The sequence below is a fragment of the Heliangelus exortis genome, chromosome 11, assembly GCF_036169615.1.
Source record: "Heliangelus exortis chromosome 11, bHelExo1.hap1, whole genome shotgun sequence".
Lineage (NCBI taxonomy): Eukaryota > Metazoa > Chordata > Aves > Apodiformes > Trochilidae > Heliangelus > Heliangelus exortis.
Window position 1 is genome coordinate 11,729,887 of NC_092432.1, and position 13,941 is coordinate 11,743,827.

General features: G+C 53.4%; 1 protein-coding gene across 1 annotated transcript; it reads right to left on the minus strand.

Annotated features, from left to right (window-relative positions):
• Window positions 1–7,108: 7,108 nt before the first annotated feature.
• On the minus strand, window positions 7,109–10,212 carry LOC139800961 (zona pellucida sperm-binding protein 3-like). The gene is made up of 9 exons (XM_071754607.1): window positions 9,674–10,212; window positions 9,123–9,241; window positions 8,924–9,027; window positions 8,548–8,725; window positions 8,351–8,471; window positions 8,165–8,256; window positions 7,950–8,095; window positions 7,611–7,730; window positions 7,109–7,406 (listed from the first exon to the last, which is right to left on the minus strand). Exons 1-9 carry the CDS (start codon window positions 10,073–10,075, stop codon window positions 7,276–7,278), a joined length of 1,413 nt encoding a protein of 470 aa, XP_071610708.1. The 5' UTR covers window positions 10,076–10,212; the 3' UTR covers window positions 7,109–7,275.
• Window positions 10,213–13,941: the final 3,729 nt, after the last annotated feature.

Sequence of the window (13,941 nt, forward strand, 5' to 3'; positions counted from 1 at the left end):
CTTTTTTAAAAATTATTTTTAGAACCCAAGGGCCATGGCATCACCTGAAGATCCAACATGTCCCCATCATGTGCAGCTCCTGGGTGGGTTCAGGATCTCCATCCTTGGACAAACCAGGATAGGGAAGTGTCTGGCAAAGCAAACCACAGCAAAAATGCTCCTAATACATCATCTTCCTCTACCCCAAGGGCTGGGACCCTGAGGGGAAGATCAGCCCAGGTTTTGTCACAAGGAGGGGTGTGATGCCCCCATCTCACATGTCAGAGAGGGGAGAGGGGACAGCCAAGCTCTCCCAGCAGAAGGAGACGTAGGATGGGACAACTCCCTGCTGGTCACTTGTTTATTTTTCAGAGCTTTATTTGGCCTATGGTAACTCCAGGAAGAGCATGAAGCAAAATTCAGAGCTTCAGGAAGAGCTGCTTTTCCACTGAGCCAGATCTGGGGGGAGGCCACATGGCCAGCAGGCCCGGGATGAGCTGCAAAAGCAGCTGGAGGGGAAACTGAGGCACGGAGGGGGATGCAAAGCTCCAACTCCCACAGAGCACAGGGCAAAGCCTCTCACCTTGAGGCTGAGGATTTCAAACCAATTGCTGCAGCTGGAGCCCTGCAGACAAGGGTAAATAGCTTCTCCCTTCTGTTTTTATTAGGAATGAATTTATGGCCCTGCAGGTTTCATTTCATGCTCCCCAATAAATCCAAGCAAGGGTGGCAGTAAGGGCTGGATTAACCTCAAGGATCCACAGATGGAAAAATCTCCATAAATACGGGGTCAACAGAGCCAGGGGTGGCTCCTCTGTCCCCCTTTGCTGGGGGTGAGGGGGAAGAAAAGGCAGCTCTGGCAGATGGGGAACCACCAGAGATGTCCTTGCTGCTCCTCTGCACACCCAGGGGGGGTTTGGCTTTTATTTAGTTGGAAAAGTTGCTGGTTTGGGTTTTGTTTTGGGGTGTTTTTAAAGGATAAAATTTGAGAGGATGGGAACGATTATTAAGACAAACAGTGAGAAAGCATTCAAGCTGGTAAAAATGGCTTGGCTACACCAGGAACAAAGTGATTAATGATGTTATTAATTGCACCACCAACCTCATTATTAATGAGGTTGAATTAATGGACTTTGCTCTTGGAGGGACAAGATCCAACTCATCAGGGTCAGGCTGTGGGCATTGGGAGGGTGATGGGGGGTGCAGCAGGAGCTGGGTGCTGGAAGGAAACTTGTCTTTGTCATGCCACTAAGTAATAACAAATTAATGAGCCTTTTCCCCACAGCATCCTGGTAATGTCCATGCCCTCCATTCCCAGTCCCTCCCTGTCCCCAAAAACCTCTTCAGGAACACCTGGAACAGCAACCAGGGAGGAACCAGAAACAGCAAAGCCCTTGTGTTTCCTTCAAGAAGCAATAAAGAAACCATCAGTGAATAAAATGAGGACAGGGCCTGGCCAGTGACCCAGAACTGGAGGTTCCTCTGCCATGCACCCAGCTGGTTTTTTGGCCAGGAAGGGATGCTTGGTGGCTGCTTTGCCTGGAGCCAGGGCCTGATGGAGTTTAAAGCAGAATTTCAGCTTCTCCTTTGACTCCTCCAGCTCTGACCCACCCCTTAGCTCCTGTTTGGGTTGACCTGAATTATGAGAGGCTCTGCTGAGCTCTGTGTTTTGAAGAAAGTCTTCCGAGATCACCCAATCCCTCTGACACACCAAATCCCTCTGGAAAGTTGTCCACACCCCCACCTCAGGATCAGCTGTCTCACTCCAGCTCTCTTCGGCAAGGGCTCAAAATAGACCCTGACTGCCTGGGGACTTCACTTTTGAGCTCACTGCCATGAAAAGCAGCCACGTGGAGAAGGGGGAAGATTTTCTAGCCTAAGGAAGAGCTCCAGTTGAGGGCTGGGCTTTGGGAAGGTTGGTTCTCCAGGGAAGAGGAGCCCAGACTGCACCCATGGGTGGCTGCCCTCACCCCCCAGGAAGCCAAACCCTAAACTGTCCCCATACACAGCTGCATCAGCTTTACCCAAATCTCTTCTGATTTGCTCTCCCCCCACAGAGCTGGGCTTTATTTCTCCCAGCCTGGCCTGGGACCAGGGTCCAGCCAGCTGGGAAAAGCATCCCTGGATTTTTAGCTGCAGCTTGAGGTAGGCTGGAAGATAAATGTTTCGGTTTAGGAGGGGGAGGCTGTGCCTCCTGCCTCAGCTCATGTACAGCATCTTGTTTTATTTGTTCCTCATTTTTCCACAGCTGAAATACTGCAAGTGATGTAGAGGGGCTTGGTGCCACGAGGCTTCTTTGGAGCTGCAAGAGGAGCCTTCAGCCTCCCCTTCCAGCCTTCTGGAACTGAAAACATCCACATCCATCTGCCAGAGGCTCACCAAAGCCTCCTCAGCCTCACCTCTCCAGGCAGGAGGATCAAACTCCTTGGGGACAATTCTTTTCTCCCAGTGAAGCTGATCCCAAACATCTGTATTCCCCAGCTTGGTTTTGCTCCACAAGCTGAGGGTCACCTTCTCCCCGTCTCTGCTTATCTCCAGCCTCAGAGCTGGATAACTCACTGATGGCTCTTATCTCCTCACAAAAAATAATAAATAAATAAGAAGATGAGGAGGCAAGGAGGTTTGCAGACAGCTGAGTGCATCCCTGCTGCACACAGCACCCCAAACCCATGCCCAGTCCCAACCCTCTCCTGCAATATCCTGCAGCCCTTTGCCTCCCTAGCCCAGGGGACTCCCAGCAGAGAAGAACCAGGGGTTCAAAGCTCACCCTGAGCTACAAATCCGGACACTGAGAGCCTCAGCCCAGTTTATGGAGTCCCCCTGCTGCAATTTGACACTGACACCCTACCCAGAGCCTCTTCTCCCCTGCTCCTCTCCAGGCTCTGCCAGCCAAGCCCTCCTGGCAGCCATGTGTTGGAGATGGATAAGCCCAGCCCAGACAGACAGGGGGCTGAGAGGGGTGCTTGTGGCTCTGGAATGCTAATTAATCCTCATTTGCACTTGGTGCTTGCCAATTTGTAATTTCACAGCTTGCTGAAGGCCTCCAGAGTGTAGGATGGCTGCAGCTTCCCCCTGCTCCCAGACAGAGGGGTGAGCTACATCCTCCTCCAGGGCTGATACCCAAGGATGGAGCCATGTCAGCTGGACCCCTGGAGGGACCCTCCTGCTCTGCCAGGAGAAGGGAATGATAAAAATGGAGAGGTGGGATGGATACCCAGCAGCTGAAAGGAGCCTTCACCCCACCTTCAGCAAGAGGCCAAGGGGGAAAAGGGTGTGAAGGGGGGGGGGGAAAGGGTGTGAAGGGGGGGGGGAAAGGGTGTTAAGGGGGGAGAAAGGGTGTGAAGGGGGGGGGAAAGGGTGTGAAGGGGGGGGGAAAGGGTGTGAAGGGGGGGGGAAAGGGTGTGAAGGGGGGGGGAAAGGGTGTGAAGGGGGGGGGAAAGGGTGTGAAGGGGGGGGGAAAGGGTGTGAAGGGGGGGGGAAAGGGTGTGAAGGGGGGGGGAAAGGGTGTGAAGGGGGGGGAAAGGGTGTGAAGGGGGGGGAAAGGGTGTGAAGGGGGGGGGAAAGGGTGTGAAGGGGGGGGGAAAGGGTGTGAAGGGGGGGGGAAAGGGTGTGAAGGGGGGGGGAAAGGGTGTGAAGGGGGGGGGAAAGGGTGTGAAGGGGGGGGGAAAGGGTGTGAAGGGGGGGGGAAAGGGTGTGAAGGGGGGGGGAAAGGGTGTGAAGGGGGGGGGAAAGGGTGTGAAGGGGGGGGGAAAGGGTGTGAAGGGGGGGGGAAAGGGTGTGAAGGGGGGGGGAAAGGGTGTGAAGGGGGGGGAAAGGGTGTGAAGGGGGGGGAAAGGGTGTGAAGGGGGGGGGAAAGGGTGTGAAGGGGGGGGGAAAGGGTGTGAAGGGGGGGGGAAAGGGTGTGAAGGGGGGGGGAAAGGGTGTGAAGGGCAAGGTAGGGAGGATGGAGCAGGTCCAAGGCAAGGTGAGAAGGAGGCTGTGGGCAGCACCTCTGCTGGGGAGCAGCAGAGCTTGAGCAGGGACCTGCAACCCCAGCCTGAGCTTCCCTGGGCTCTTGGCACCCCCAGAGTGTGGGGCATTCGACGCCCTTAATGCCAGACGCAGGAGGCCAGAGTTGGGGTGAGGGGCTCTGCCTGCCGAGCCCAGCTGCCTGCTCCACCACCACCAAGGCTCAGCCCCCCTGGCACAGGGACATGACCCCCCCTCACCCCACGGGCTCTGCTGGGTGCTCTCCCACCACTGGGTGGCAGTGGGGACACACGGATGCCCCACGCCACGCGCCCTGCTGCCCCTCTCCAGGCACCAGGCACCCCTGCCGCCATGTGACGTCACATGGGGGGGCAATGATGTCATCACACCCTGCTTGGGGGGGGGGAGGGAGGACACGGGGACCCAGCAGCTCCAGCCTGAGAGCATCAGCCCCCTAAAATACACCCAGAAAAGGCGAATTTGAGACTAAAATTCCTTCGTATCTCCACCTCCTGGAGGCAGCAGCCTCTCACTCTTGCCTTGACCCCAGGACAAGGGTGCTTGGCTGGAGCAACCCCCCCAGTTTGGAGGGGGGCACCCTCCAGAAGCAACCCCAGCCCCCCTCCCCAGAGCCCTGGGTTCCAGCTTTGCCTTTTTGTAACCCAGCCCTGCTGGAGGAGCCCTGAAGGGACTTGTAAGACAAGGGATGACATGCTTGATGGGACTTCTTAATTAGCTCTCACTAAACCAAAATGTACCGGGGCTCCCCTGGCAGAACAACGTCAGACAAAACATTAATCACGCTCCAAATAAATAATTAAAACGCTAAGGCTCTTTGAAAGGGGAGGGGAAAAAAAAAACAAGCACCACAAAACCAAGAGAGAAAAATCAAAGGTTGTGGTAACAGCCCATAATAAGCAGCACTGCTGGTAGGTCCTGCCATGCCCCAGGGAGCAGAGCTCTGTCCCCAAGGCCACATGAGCCAGGTGGAACCCAAGATGTTCATTGAAATCTGTGCTCAGTGCCCAGTATGCTTCAAGATGAGGTTTGGGAGCTCATGACCTAGAGTGAGGGGAAGACATCCCCAGCTCAGTTTGGGGTTAAAACTCATCCCAACCAGCTCCCATAGCTGCAAAAAAAAAAAAAAAAAATAAAAAAAAAAAAAAAAAAAAAAAAAATAAAAAAAAAAAAAATCTATCCCCCCTGGTTGGATGCAGGGGCAGGGGAATCCACCCATGGTCATCAGCCCTGGTTCACTTGTGAAGCTCAGGCTCCAGCAAGCACCAGATAGAGGGTGGGAAAAACCTGTTCCCCCAGCACTTCAGAGACACTTTGGGGAGAAAACAACAATAAAAATAAGAGGCTTGCAAGAAGCAAGCTCTCCCTCCCCAGTTCAGCTCGAGTGGGGATGATTACTCAGTGTAAGCAACACTGAGCTTCAATTATGCATGAAGCCATTTGCATCAAGGAGTAGGATTGAGGCAGAGCTGTCTGCTCCCTCCTGACCACACAAGAAGGAGGAGGGGGAGGCTCCTTGGGACTACACATCCCCCCCTTCCTCACCTCAGCCTTGGCCAGAGCAAACTGAAAGGGGGAAATAAAATTGAAAGGCAAAAGCAGAAGGGGCTGCAGAGCAGAAATTTCCCTTGCACGTCCAAAGCCACTTGGGTGTCAAGTGTCACCAGTGTTCTGCTTTCTTCTTACTTCTCCTCCAAGTTATTTATTAAAGAATAAACTCTATTTCTGGATAAACAAAGGTGGGGCTGTGGGAGGAGGGAGCTGCTCTCCTTGCTCCACCCCTGAGCCCTCAGTTGCTGATGTGTTTAATGCCCCAGACACCTTTTTTTTGGCTCCTGGTTCTCCTCCCTTTAGGGCTGGGATGTGACTAAGGATGGGGTGACCCTGTAGCCCTTGGATGTGACCACCTGGAGATTGCCCAGGAGCAGCTAATGGGTTTCCCTGAAACCTCTGACCCTCCTCTTCCTCCCAGCACAGGATACCCTAGGGTACAAAGCTGGCTGGGAATGAAGAACTCCAATAAAACTCTTTATTATATTAATATTCGCTGGCAATGAAGCTAGCTAGCCCTTAGAGCTCCAATCAAATTAGGGAAGCTATAATGAACAAGAAGTGGTGCATTAATTCATTAGCTGGGAATTACACTGAATTATCTGGGCAAATACAGCAAAACTTTAATTTACTGGTGATGTTTTCAAATGGCTTTTGCTCCTTTGTCCCCATCTACACCACAATGAGTTTTTACTGGCAGCAAGAACGAGAAGGGAGTTAACTCCAGCTTCTTGGAGAAATGCTTTTTTATCTCAGATGGAAATAAACTCCTCAAATTTTCCTTTTGGCTCCTTCTCAAGGTCTGCACAAGGAAAATGGATGTTATTTCTAATAGACAAGTGCTCAGGAAACCCCTTCACAGGGAAAAGCTCCACTAGCAGCATACCAAGGCTTAGGGTAAGACACCCTGGTCACCTGGCACAACGAAGATGATACCAAAAATCACCAGCAGGTAGCACCTCAAAGCACCCAGCCATGGGATGAGGGAATTCTGCAGCCTCCAGCTTGGCCTGGGGGTGACAACTGCTCTCAGCGTGTCCCCAGCAGCTCAGGGCAAGCAAACCACCTTTGAGGAACATTTGCATCACTCAAGAGCCTGGGAAATACAACTGGTGTTTAACTCACACCCCAAGGAGCTGAGACACCAAGAGCTCAACCCCGACTTGGATTCCCCCAGGCACAAGACACCTCAAGCCTTCAGCAGCCTTAACCAAGGGATCAGGACAAACCTACATTCCACAGGATGGAAAGCCACAGAAAAAAACAAAATCTAAGGCCCACCTTCTGCATATTGACTCAGGTTCTCCAGCATCACCCCTGCTCATGAGCACCAACCAGGACTCCTAGAGCCAGGAACCCATCTGGCACCTCTCAGTTTACATCTGCATGAAATGTAGGAGCCAGCCTTTTCTTGCAGGCAGCATTTAGGATTCCTTGCTGTCAGGCAGAGCATCACCTGGGAAGCCCACAGAGCTGTGTGCTGAGTCCCAGCAGCAGCCCTGACCATGTGGAAAACCTTCCACCTTCCCCCTCCAAGTGCTGTGGCTTGGGAGATGCTTTCAGGCAGCAGCAGCTCTCCAGGCATCTTTGGTCCCACCACTGGTTCGTTGGTGGCTTCCCAAGGAGCTGAGGTCACCCCTGGAGGTGGCTTACCTGGCAGAGGGTGCAGAAGCAAAGCCTTGATTCCCCTCTCAGAGCATGTCCCTTCCCACAGGGGATGAGGAGAGACAAATATTTCTCTTTATTAGGGTCAGGGAGTTACAATGACACTCCAGGAAGACAGCTACACTTTTGGCACACAAAAACCAGCCCAAGGGCAGTTAAAGTCAGCAGAGTGGCCACCACGAGCAGGGCAACTGTGACCAGCAGAGGAAGCCCTTCAGCAGCACCTGCAAGGGACAGGAGTCAGTTAGCAGACCTTTAATGGCTTTCCATCTGAACTTTAAGAAGTTGTGTCCCGTTCCATCCCGTCCCCCCAGACCACCTTTTGGGGATTATTCCAGAAGCTCTCTGCCCAGGTGTGAACCCATGAAGAGGCCAACCTGGAGTCCCCTTCAGCTGAGAAGTGAAGGTGCAGCAGCAAGCACACATACCCTGCAAGGTCTCATGTGCTGGGCCCAGAGCTCCCAAGGAACTCTGTAATCCCTGAGCTGGATCAAGAATTAACAGTGGTCCAACTGAGACTTCAGCCTCTGTTGCCCTCAGAGGCCCACCTAGAGAAGAGATGGAGATGGAGCTCAGCTGAGGCAGCTCCTGCTCAGCCTGGATTTCAGGGTGGCCCCTGTGGGTTTCCAGTAGCTTTACATAGGACATGTGATTAATACTCAAGGAGTTTGAAGGCAAGATGCATCTTAAGATGCATTTGCTGAAGATCTTGCAGCACCTTGGCCACCACAAGAGGTGGACTCAGATTTTGGGACCCAAAGCCTTACCATGCTTGGAAGGGACCCCTCTCTTCAAACGCCTCCCTGCCCATCGGGCTGCAGGATTCATTCTCCAGGAGTATCCTCCAGAAGTCAGACAGTTGCCTGTCTCACAGCAGCTGCAGATGTCCCCAGTACCTTCCACAGGAGCCCAGCTGAAAAGAGAATTACCTGTAAAGCTCTGCTCCAGGCTGGGCCCCTCCCTCCCTACCCCAGCTACTCACAGGCTGCTGGCTCTGTTGAAGGAACAAGCCTTGTTCAATGGACCTGGGGCTTGGTCAGCTGGGGAGACCTTCAGGTGGCAGGTGATATAGATCTGGAAGAGAAATTAAACCAACATCCAAGGTTAATAAATCTGTTCCTGAGCTTCAGAGGACACTGAAGGAAGAGGGGTGGGCACCACATCTCACCAGGTTTCTGTCATCTCCTGCAAACTTGAACGCATCAACCATGAACTGCAGGGTTTCCTGCCTTGGCCTTGGAGAGATGAAGGCTGAAGTGCTGTCATCTGATCTCCCATCCACCAAGCACCTGGGCACGGGGCAGAAATCAGGGACATCCCAGCCAGCTACACCAGACCCACCCCAGGGAGCAGAGCATCCCTTACCCACTGAGGCTGATCAGGGAGTATCGGGGAGAGGAGCTCCTGTCCGGGCTCAGAGTAGCAACACAGTCATCCACAAAGAGCCTGAGGGGTACATGGCCCCCAGAAGCAACGTCAGCCTGGATGTGGAGCCTTTCACCCAGCTGGAAGCCATTGGAGAGTCTCTCAGTGCTCCAATCATCTGGAAGGTAGAGTCCGGGTTACAGCTCAGGAGGAGAACACCACCTTGCACGGGGAACCTCTGAACTGCGACGCAGGTCACTTCTTCCACATTTGGGGTTTTTTTGATAGATTATGGCTGGTTGGGCCCTCAGCATGTGGCCGAAAGCTGGAAGGAGGAAGGAGCTGAGGGAATTGGGGCTGCCAGGTCTGTACCCACCGTTCATCAGGCGCAGGGAGAACCTCAGCTTCTCCTCGGCTGACAGCGTGGAGTGGAAGGGAGCCCAGGTGGGCTGGATAGCTTTACTGCTCACATTGCTCTTCCTAAATGGAAGATAAGCATGTTAAAGATCCCAAACAAAGCTGCCACCATCCCTTCAGGTCCACAGAAGCAGAGAAACAGCCCTCCAGGTTCTCACCTGGGATAGTGACACTCAATAGGAACCACTGCTGCATTGGTTCTCACAATGACCAGGTTGCCAGAAGGAGTAGGTTTGTAGGACAAACTTGTTTTGTAGATCAAGGAGTCTGGGGTCAACTGGAAGGGACATTTGGGAGAGCTGATGAGGCAGTAAAACAAACCAGTCCTACCCCCAGGGGGTTACTTGTGGCACCAGCTCCAGGAAGCCCTTCTCCTCTCCTGCTAAGGAGGGCAGCCAGCCCCTTTCCCTCCCTTCACCTCCTCTAGGGCTTGGGGACAGTCCCCATACTCCAAAAGTTAGCTCAGCTACGGTCACACCACCTCACACTGGAGAGCTGCTGTCCCTCCTCACCTCAAACCCTGGCATCACCTTCACCAGGTCATTTCCAGGACCTTTGCTAAGATAAATTCAGCAAATTCAGCAGCATGATAGCACAATACCCCACAGTAATCCCCTTCTACCCCACCCCCCCAGGGCTGGGCCAAGCCCAGAGAAGGTTCCTCATCCCCAGATGGGGAGCAGCCCCTCACCCTGGTGTCCCACCTCACCTCCAGAGTGCTGCCACACTCATGCAGCCCAGCCAGAAAGGTGACAGTGTTCTCAGCAGCATCTTGGGCCACGGGCAGGCAGGCAGCTGAGCCCAGGCTCAGGTCTGCAGCCCTGACCAAGCGCCCTATCCCAAAAAGGTCCCTGTGGACCGTGACCATCACCTGAGCCTCCTGGCACTGCACAGCCACGGGGTGCAGAGGGGCTGCAGCCTGGAGCTGGGAAATATCCACCCATGCCCAGGGCTGGGAAAAGGAAGGCACCTGAAGCCAACTCCAAGAGGAGTCCCCCCGACCCCTCAAAACCCCTGAATCCCTTTGAGGGACACCCCAGGGGCTGTAAGACATTGCTCCAGCCAGCACCCAGGAGAAGAGCACAGCACCCAAGCTGCCTCCAGACCCCATCCTGACCCCAGAAGAACCAGCTCACGGAGAGGCTGCTGCTCAGGAACCTTTTATAGGAGCTCTCCCAGCTCAGGTGGGGCACAACTGGGGCTGCAGGCAGGGCCCCCACCCAGCCAGGAGCAGCTGAGGACAATGGGACCCAGCTGGACCACCTCTTTGGGGCATGGAGAATGGATTTACCTGAGAACTGCCCTGCAGGGGTTTGTCCCATGTCCTTCTGTCTTGCCTCTGGGGGTTGGCATCAGCCTCTGCCACCTCAGAGGTTCCCACAAGCCCTCATCTCCCCCCATCATCAGCAGTTCCCCAAAAGATCCTGAAGCACCACTTGAGGTGGAGCATTTAGGAATGGAAAGGATTTCCAACTGGAAAAGCCACCTGGGCTCTGGCTTGGCTGTCCTGGGGATTTCACACTCAGATTCCTGGGGATCTGCTCCGGGAAATAGTGTGCTGAGTACTGGAGGCACCAGAACTGACTCATTTGCAGAGAAAGCAGAGATACAAAAGCTGATCTTCCCATCATAGCAGCTGAGAAGTGAGTGGCAGGCATAATCAAGGCATTAATTGGCCCTCACATGTTAATTATGCTAATTGGCACAGCTGCTTGTGTGGAGGGTGTGATGACTAAACAACCCCCCAGGAGCTGGATGGAGAGGTTGGGAGGCACCCAGAGGGGCTTCCAGCAGGGGCAGAGCCTGCTGAGGGGCTCTCCCCAAAAGAGGAGTGATGCCCTGGGCACCTTTTTCTCCTCAGTGGTGCATCCAGGAGGGTTTTTAGGTTGTGTTCTTCTTGGGGCATCACCCCGGGGTTTCTGGCTGAAGCATCTTCCTCTTGGTCAAGGATCTGGGGTGGGGTGGGGTGGGGTGACCCTTTGCCTTTTGGGGAGACTGCAGGATGAGCAGGGGGTACACCCAAAGTCCTGGTGGGATGTCCTTGCCCTGCTGGCCCCTGCATGAGGCGTTGGTTGTTGGCTCCCCAAAGCATGAATAACACCCCCCAGTCACATGTCATCCTTCTCTGGCATCCTCCTCCTGTCCCAGCCTTGCCCCTGATGGTTTTATGAGTGATGAATAAATGATGCAACAGGAAAAACCTCTCCAGCAGCAGCCCTTGTTTTATTAATTCAGCAAGCAGTGGGGCACCTCCAAACCCAGCTCATCCCTGCCCTAGATTGATGTTTTTTACCCCACAGGCTGGGCTTGCTCATGGGGATTCCAAAGGCAGCTGGGAGGATGGGAGCTGATGCCTGCAGCCCCACCACCCAGCAGGACACACAACTGGAAGTTGATTCACCCAACCTCCTGAAAACTGGGCCTAAGTGGACAGGTGTACCCAAGTTTCTCTGCTCAAAACTGTTTCTCACATCTTTAAAGAGCTCCAGCCATTGGTCAGCAGGTCACAGGGCTGGGATCAGGATGGTGAGAAATAAATTCAGGCATCTGGGATGAAACTGGGATGGGAGAGTTCACTGGCCTTCAAAGCCTGAATGTGTTGGGTAGGAAACAGCTTTCATTCTCATTTGGGTGAAAAAAGAGATCAATAGGGAGGGAAAAAAAACCCACAACCATCCACCACCACCCAGCTCTCACACCACAGCTGGTGCTGCATCCATCCCTGTGATCTGTGTTTAACAGCTCCAAAGGAACAGCCCTTTCCATCTGTGAAGTCTTCCAAGCATAGATTTCCTTCAAGAATGAAGAATGCTGGAGAAAACTTCCATTTTGTTGCTGCGGTCTGTCCTTCCCTGGGGCCAACAGGAGCTTGGAGGCTTCACTGAGCCTCAGTTCCAAGAGCAAGACCAAAGGATGCATCCACTCTTGGAACATCTGTGGTGGAGCAGGATGAGTCCCACGGTGGGAGCTTTGGGAAGCAATATTCTCTCCTCTCTTTGGGATGGGTCCCCTCCTGAATTTTTTTCAGATTGATACCCAACTTCACCCCCGGGGCTGAGAAAACCCAGTTCTCTGGCAGCACCTCCCCAGGTGGCTCCTCCCTGGGCCTGCCCAGGCTCTTTCTCCCCAGAGAAAATACCAAACAAATACCATGTCAAAAAGTGGACTGAAAACTCTGGCAACCTTGAAGCAACTTCTCCATACCTGAGACACCACTCATTAAACACCAGGGAGTCATTCTGGGTGGAAAAACCTATAAGAGGCCAACCATGAACCCAGCTCTGCCCCCAGTGCCCCTCAGCACCTCCCCACAGCTTTGCACCCCCAGGGCTGGGGATTCCACCACCTCCCTGTGGGGCCAGAGTGTGGAACTCTTTCAGTCAAGTTTCTTCTCAACATTGACCTCTCTTCCCCATCCCTGAGGAAAGGATGCTATGGCCAACCCCATCAGCTCAGAGGGGGAAGATCACTCATTCACTTTCCTGGCCAGAGGCAATTTCTGGCTGCCAGGTCAGGGTGTTTTAAGCAACATCCCCTTTTCCTTTCCAATCTCTCCCAAACGACTTCTTGAGGCAGGGAGATAAATACTCCCTGAGCTTTCTTTCTGCTTCAGGTCCCTTCTAACTGCTGATGGATAAATCATGAGATGGGTAAAGCAGGCAGGGAAGCCAAACCCCTAATGAAGATGTCTCTCAACCCCTCCGTTAACTCTGATTTAGCGGGACCAGATGCAGGGGAAAACCCACTTGGGATCGGGCTCTGGAAAATGGGTCCTGGGAGGGAGAAACTGGCTCTGGAAGTGCCAATTCCACACGGTTCCCTTGGGAATACCATGTCTCTTGTCATCCCCCAGCCAAAGGATTTGGGTACTGGGGTCAATAGCACAAGTGGAGACTTTTTCAAGGCCTTTTTTTTTTTTTTTTCCCAAAAAGAAGCTTTTAAGTGTGCCAACATTTTCCATTGGCTCCCACTTGCCTGCAGAAAGCAAATTCCCTGAGGACAATTGGTGCAGAGCTGGGTGGTTTCTCCATCCCAATTGTTGCACTAGGAGGGACCACAAGGGAAATTAAATAAAAATTGGTCATGAACAACAAATCCTGGGGTTTTAGTCCTGTTTAAGTCATGTTTCGGACATTGCTTCCCAGGGAAAGCTACAATTAAATGGTAGAAAACAATTTTTGCCTCTCCCTGTGATGAGCTTCCCCCAGACTCACAGTCTTGGCCTCAGGGCTTTGCTCCTCACGTTCACCGAAGAGCAAGAAGATCCAGACCTGAGGCTGCTTTGCGTCCCTACTTCCCCTGGGAAAGTCAGATGCTACGTTTGCAGTGCCCTTAAAATCAGAAAGCAGCTCAGCCAAGTTGCTCAGAGCTTTACAGCTGAATTCAGGCCAGGCCTGGCAATTCTGAGGCCAAGAACTGGGGATCTGGGGGCAATGTTGGGTCCCATCCCATATCACCTAACCCATGAAATCCAACAGAGAAGAAGCAACAAAGCTCAGCATCTCTCCTCCCCTCCCTCTGCAGTGAGGTCAAGAGAAGCTGGAGCCCTTTGGTTATCTTCTACACTTCACATCCTTGTTAAATCACTGCTGCCAGCTTCACTGCTACCTGGGAATGGGTGGAGAACGATGTCGGGGCTTTTGGGGAAGGGAAAAAAAAACCAGCAGGACCAGGGCATCGTGGCCAACCAGCCCCAACCCTGCCTGGGCTCCCCCACACCACCCAGGAACCAGCCTGCTGGGTTCAGGAGTCCTCGAGGAAGAGGCTGGATGGTTTTCTCCTTCCAAAAGACCCATCACCTGGACAGCCACTAAAGCAAGATGGCACCTGAGGACAAGGGGTACAACTAAGCTCCTCCTGGGGTGCTTTATCCCACCCCAAAGCACAGTGCGTCCTCCCAGGGACAGCAGGGAGCAGCTCAGCCCCAAGCCAAAGCAGTTCAGGACAAAGCTGTTCAGGACATCTCCTCACCCAGAG

Excerpts from the sequence above, each read along its gene's own strand:
- LOC139800961 (XM_071754607.1), bottom strand. The coding sequence starts at position 10,075 with ATGGGGTCTGGAGGCAGCTTGGGTGCTGTGCTCTTCTCCTGGGTGCTG. Across the intron at positions 8,096-8,164 it reads TTCAACAGAGCCAGCAGCCT|CTGGGCTCCTGTGGAAGGTA; the intron begins GTGAGTAGCTGG and ends TTCTCTTTTCAG. Across the intron at positions 7,407-7,610 it reads AGCACATGAGACCTTGCAGG|GTGCTGCTGAAGGGCTTCCT; the intron begins GTATGTGTGCTT and ends TGTCCCTTGCAG.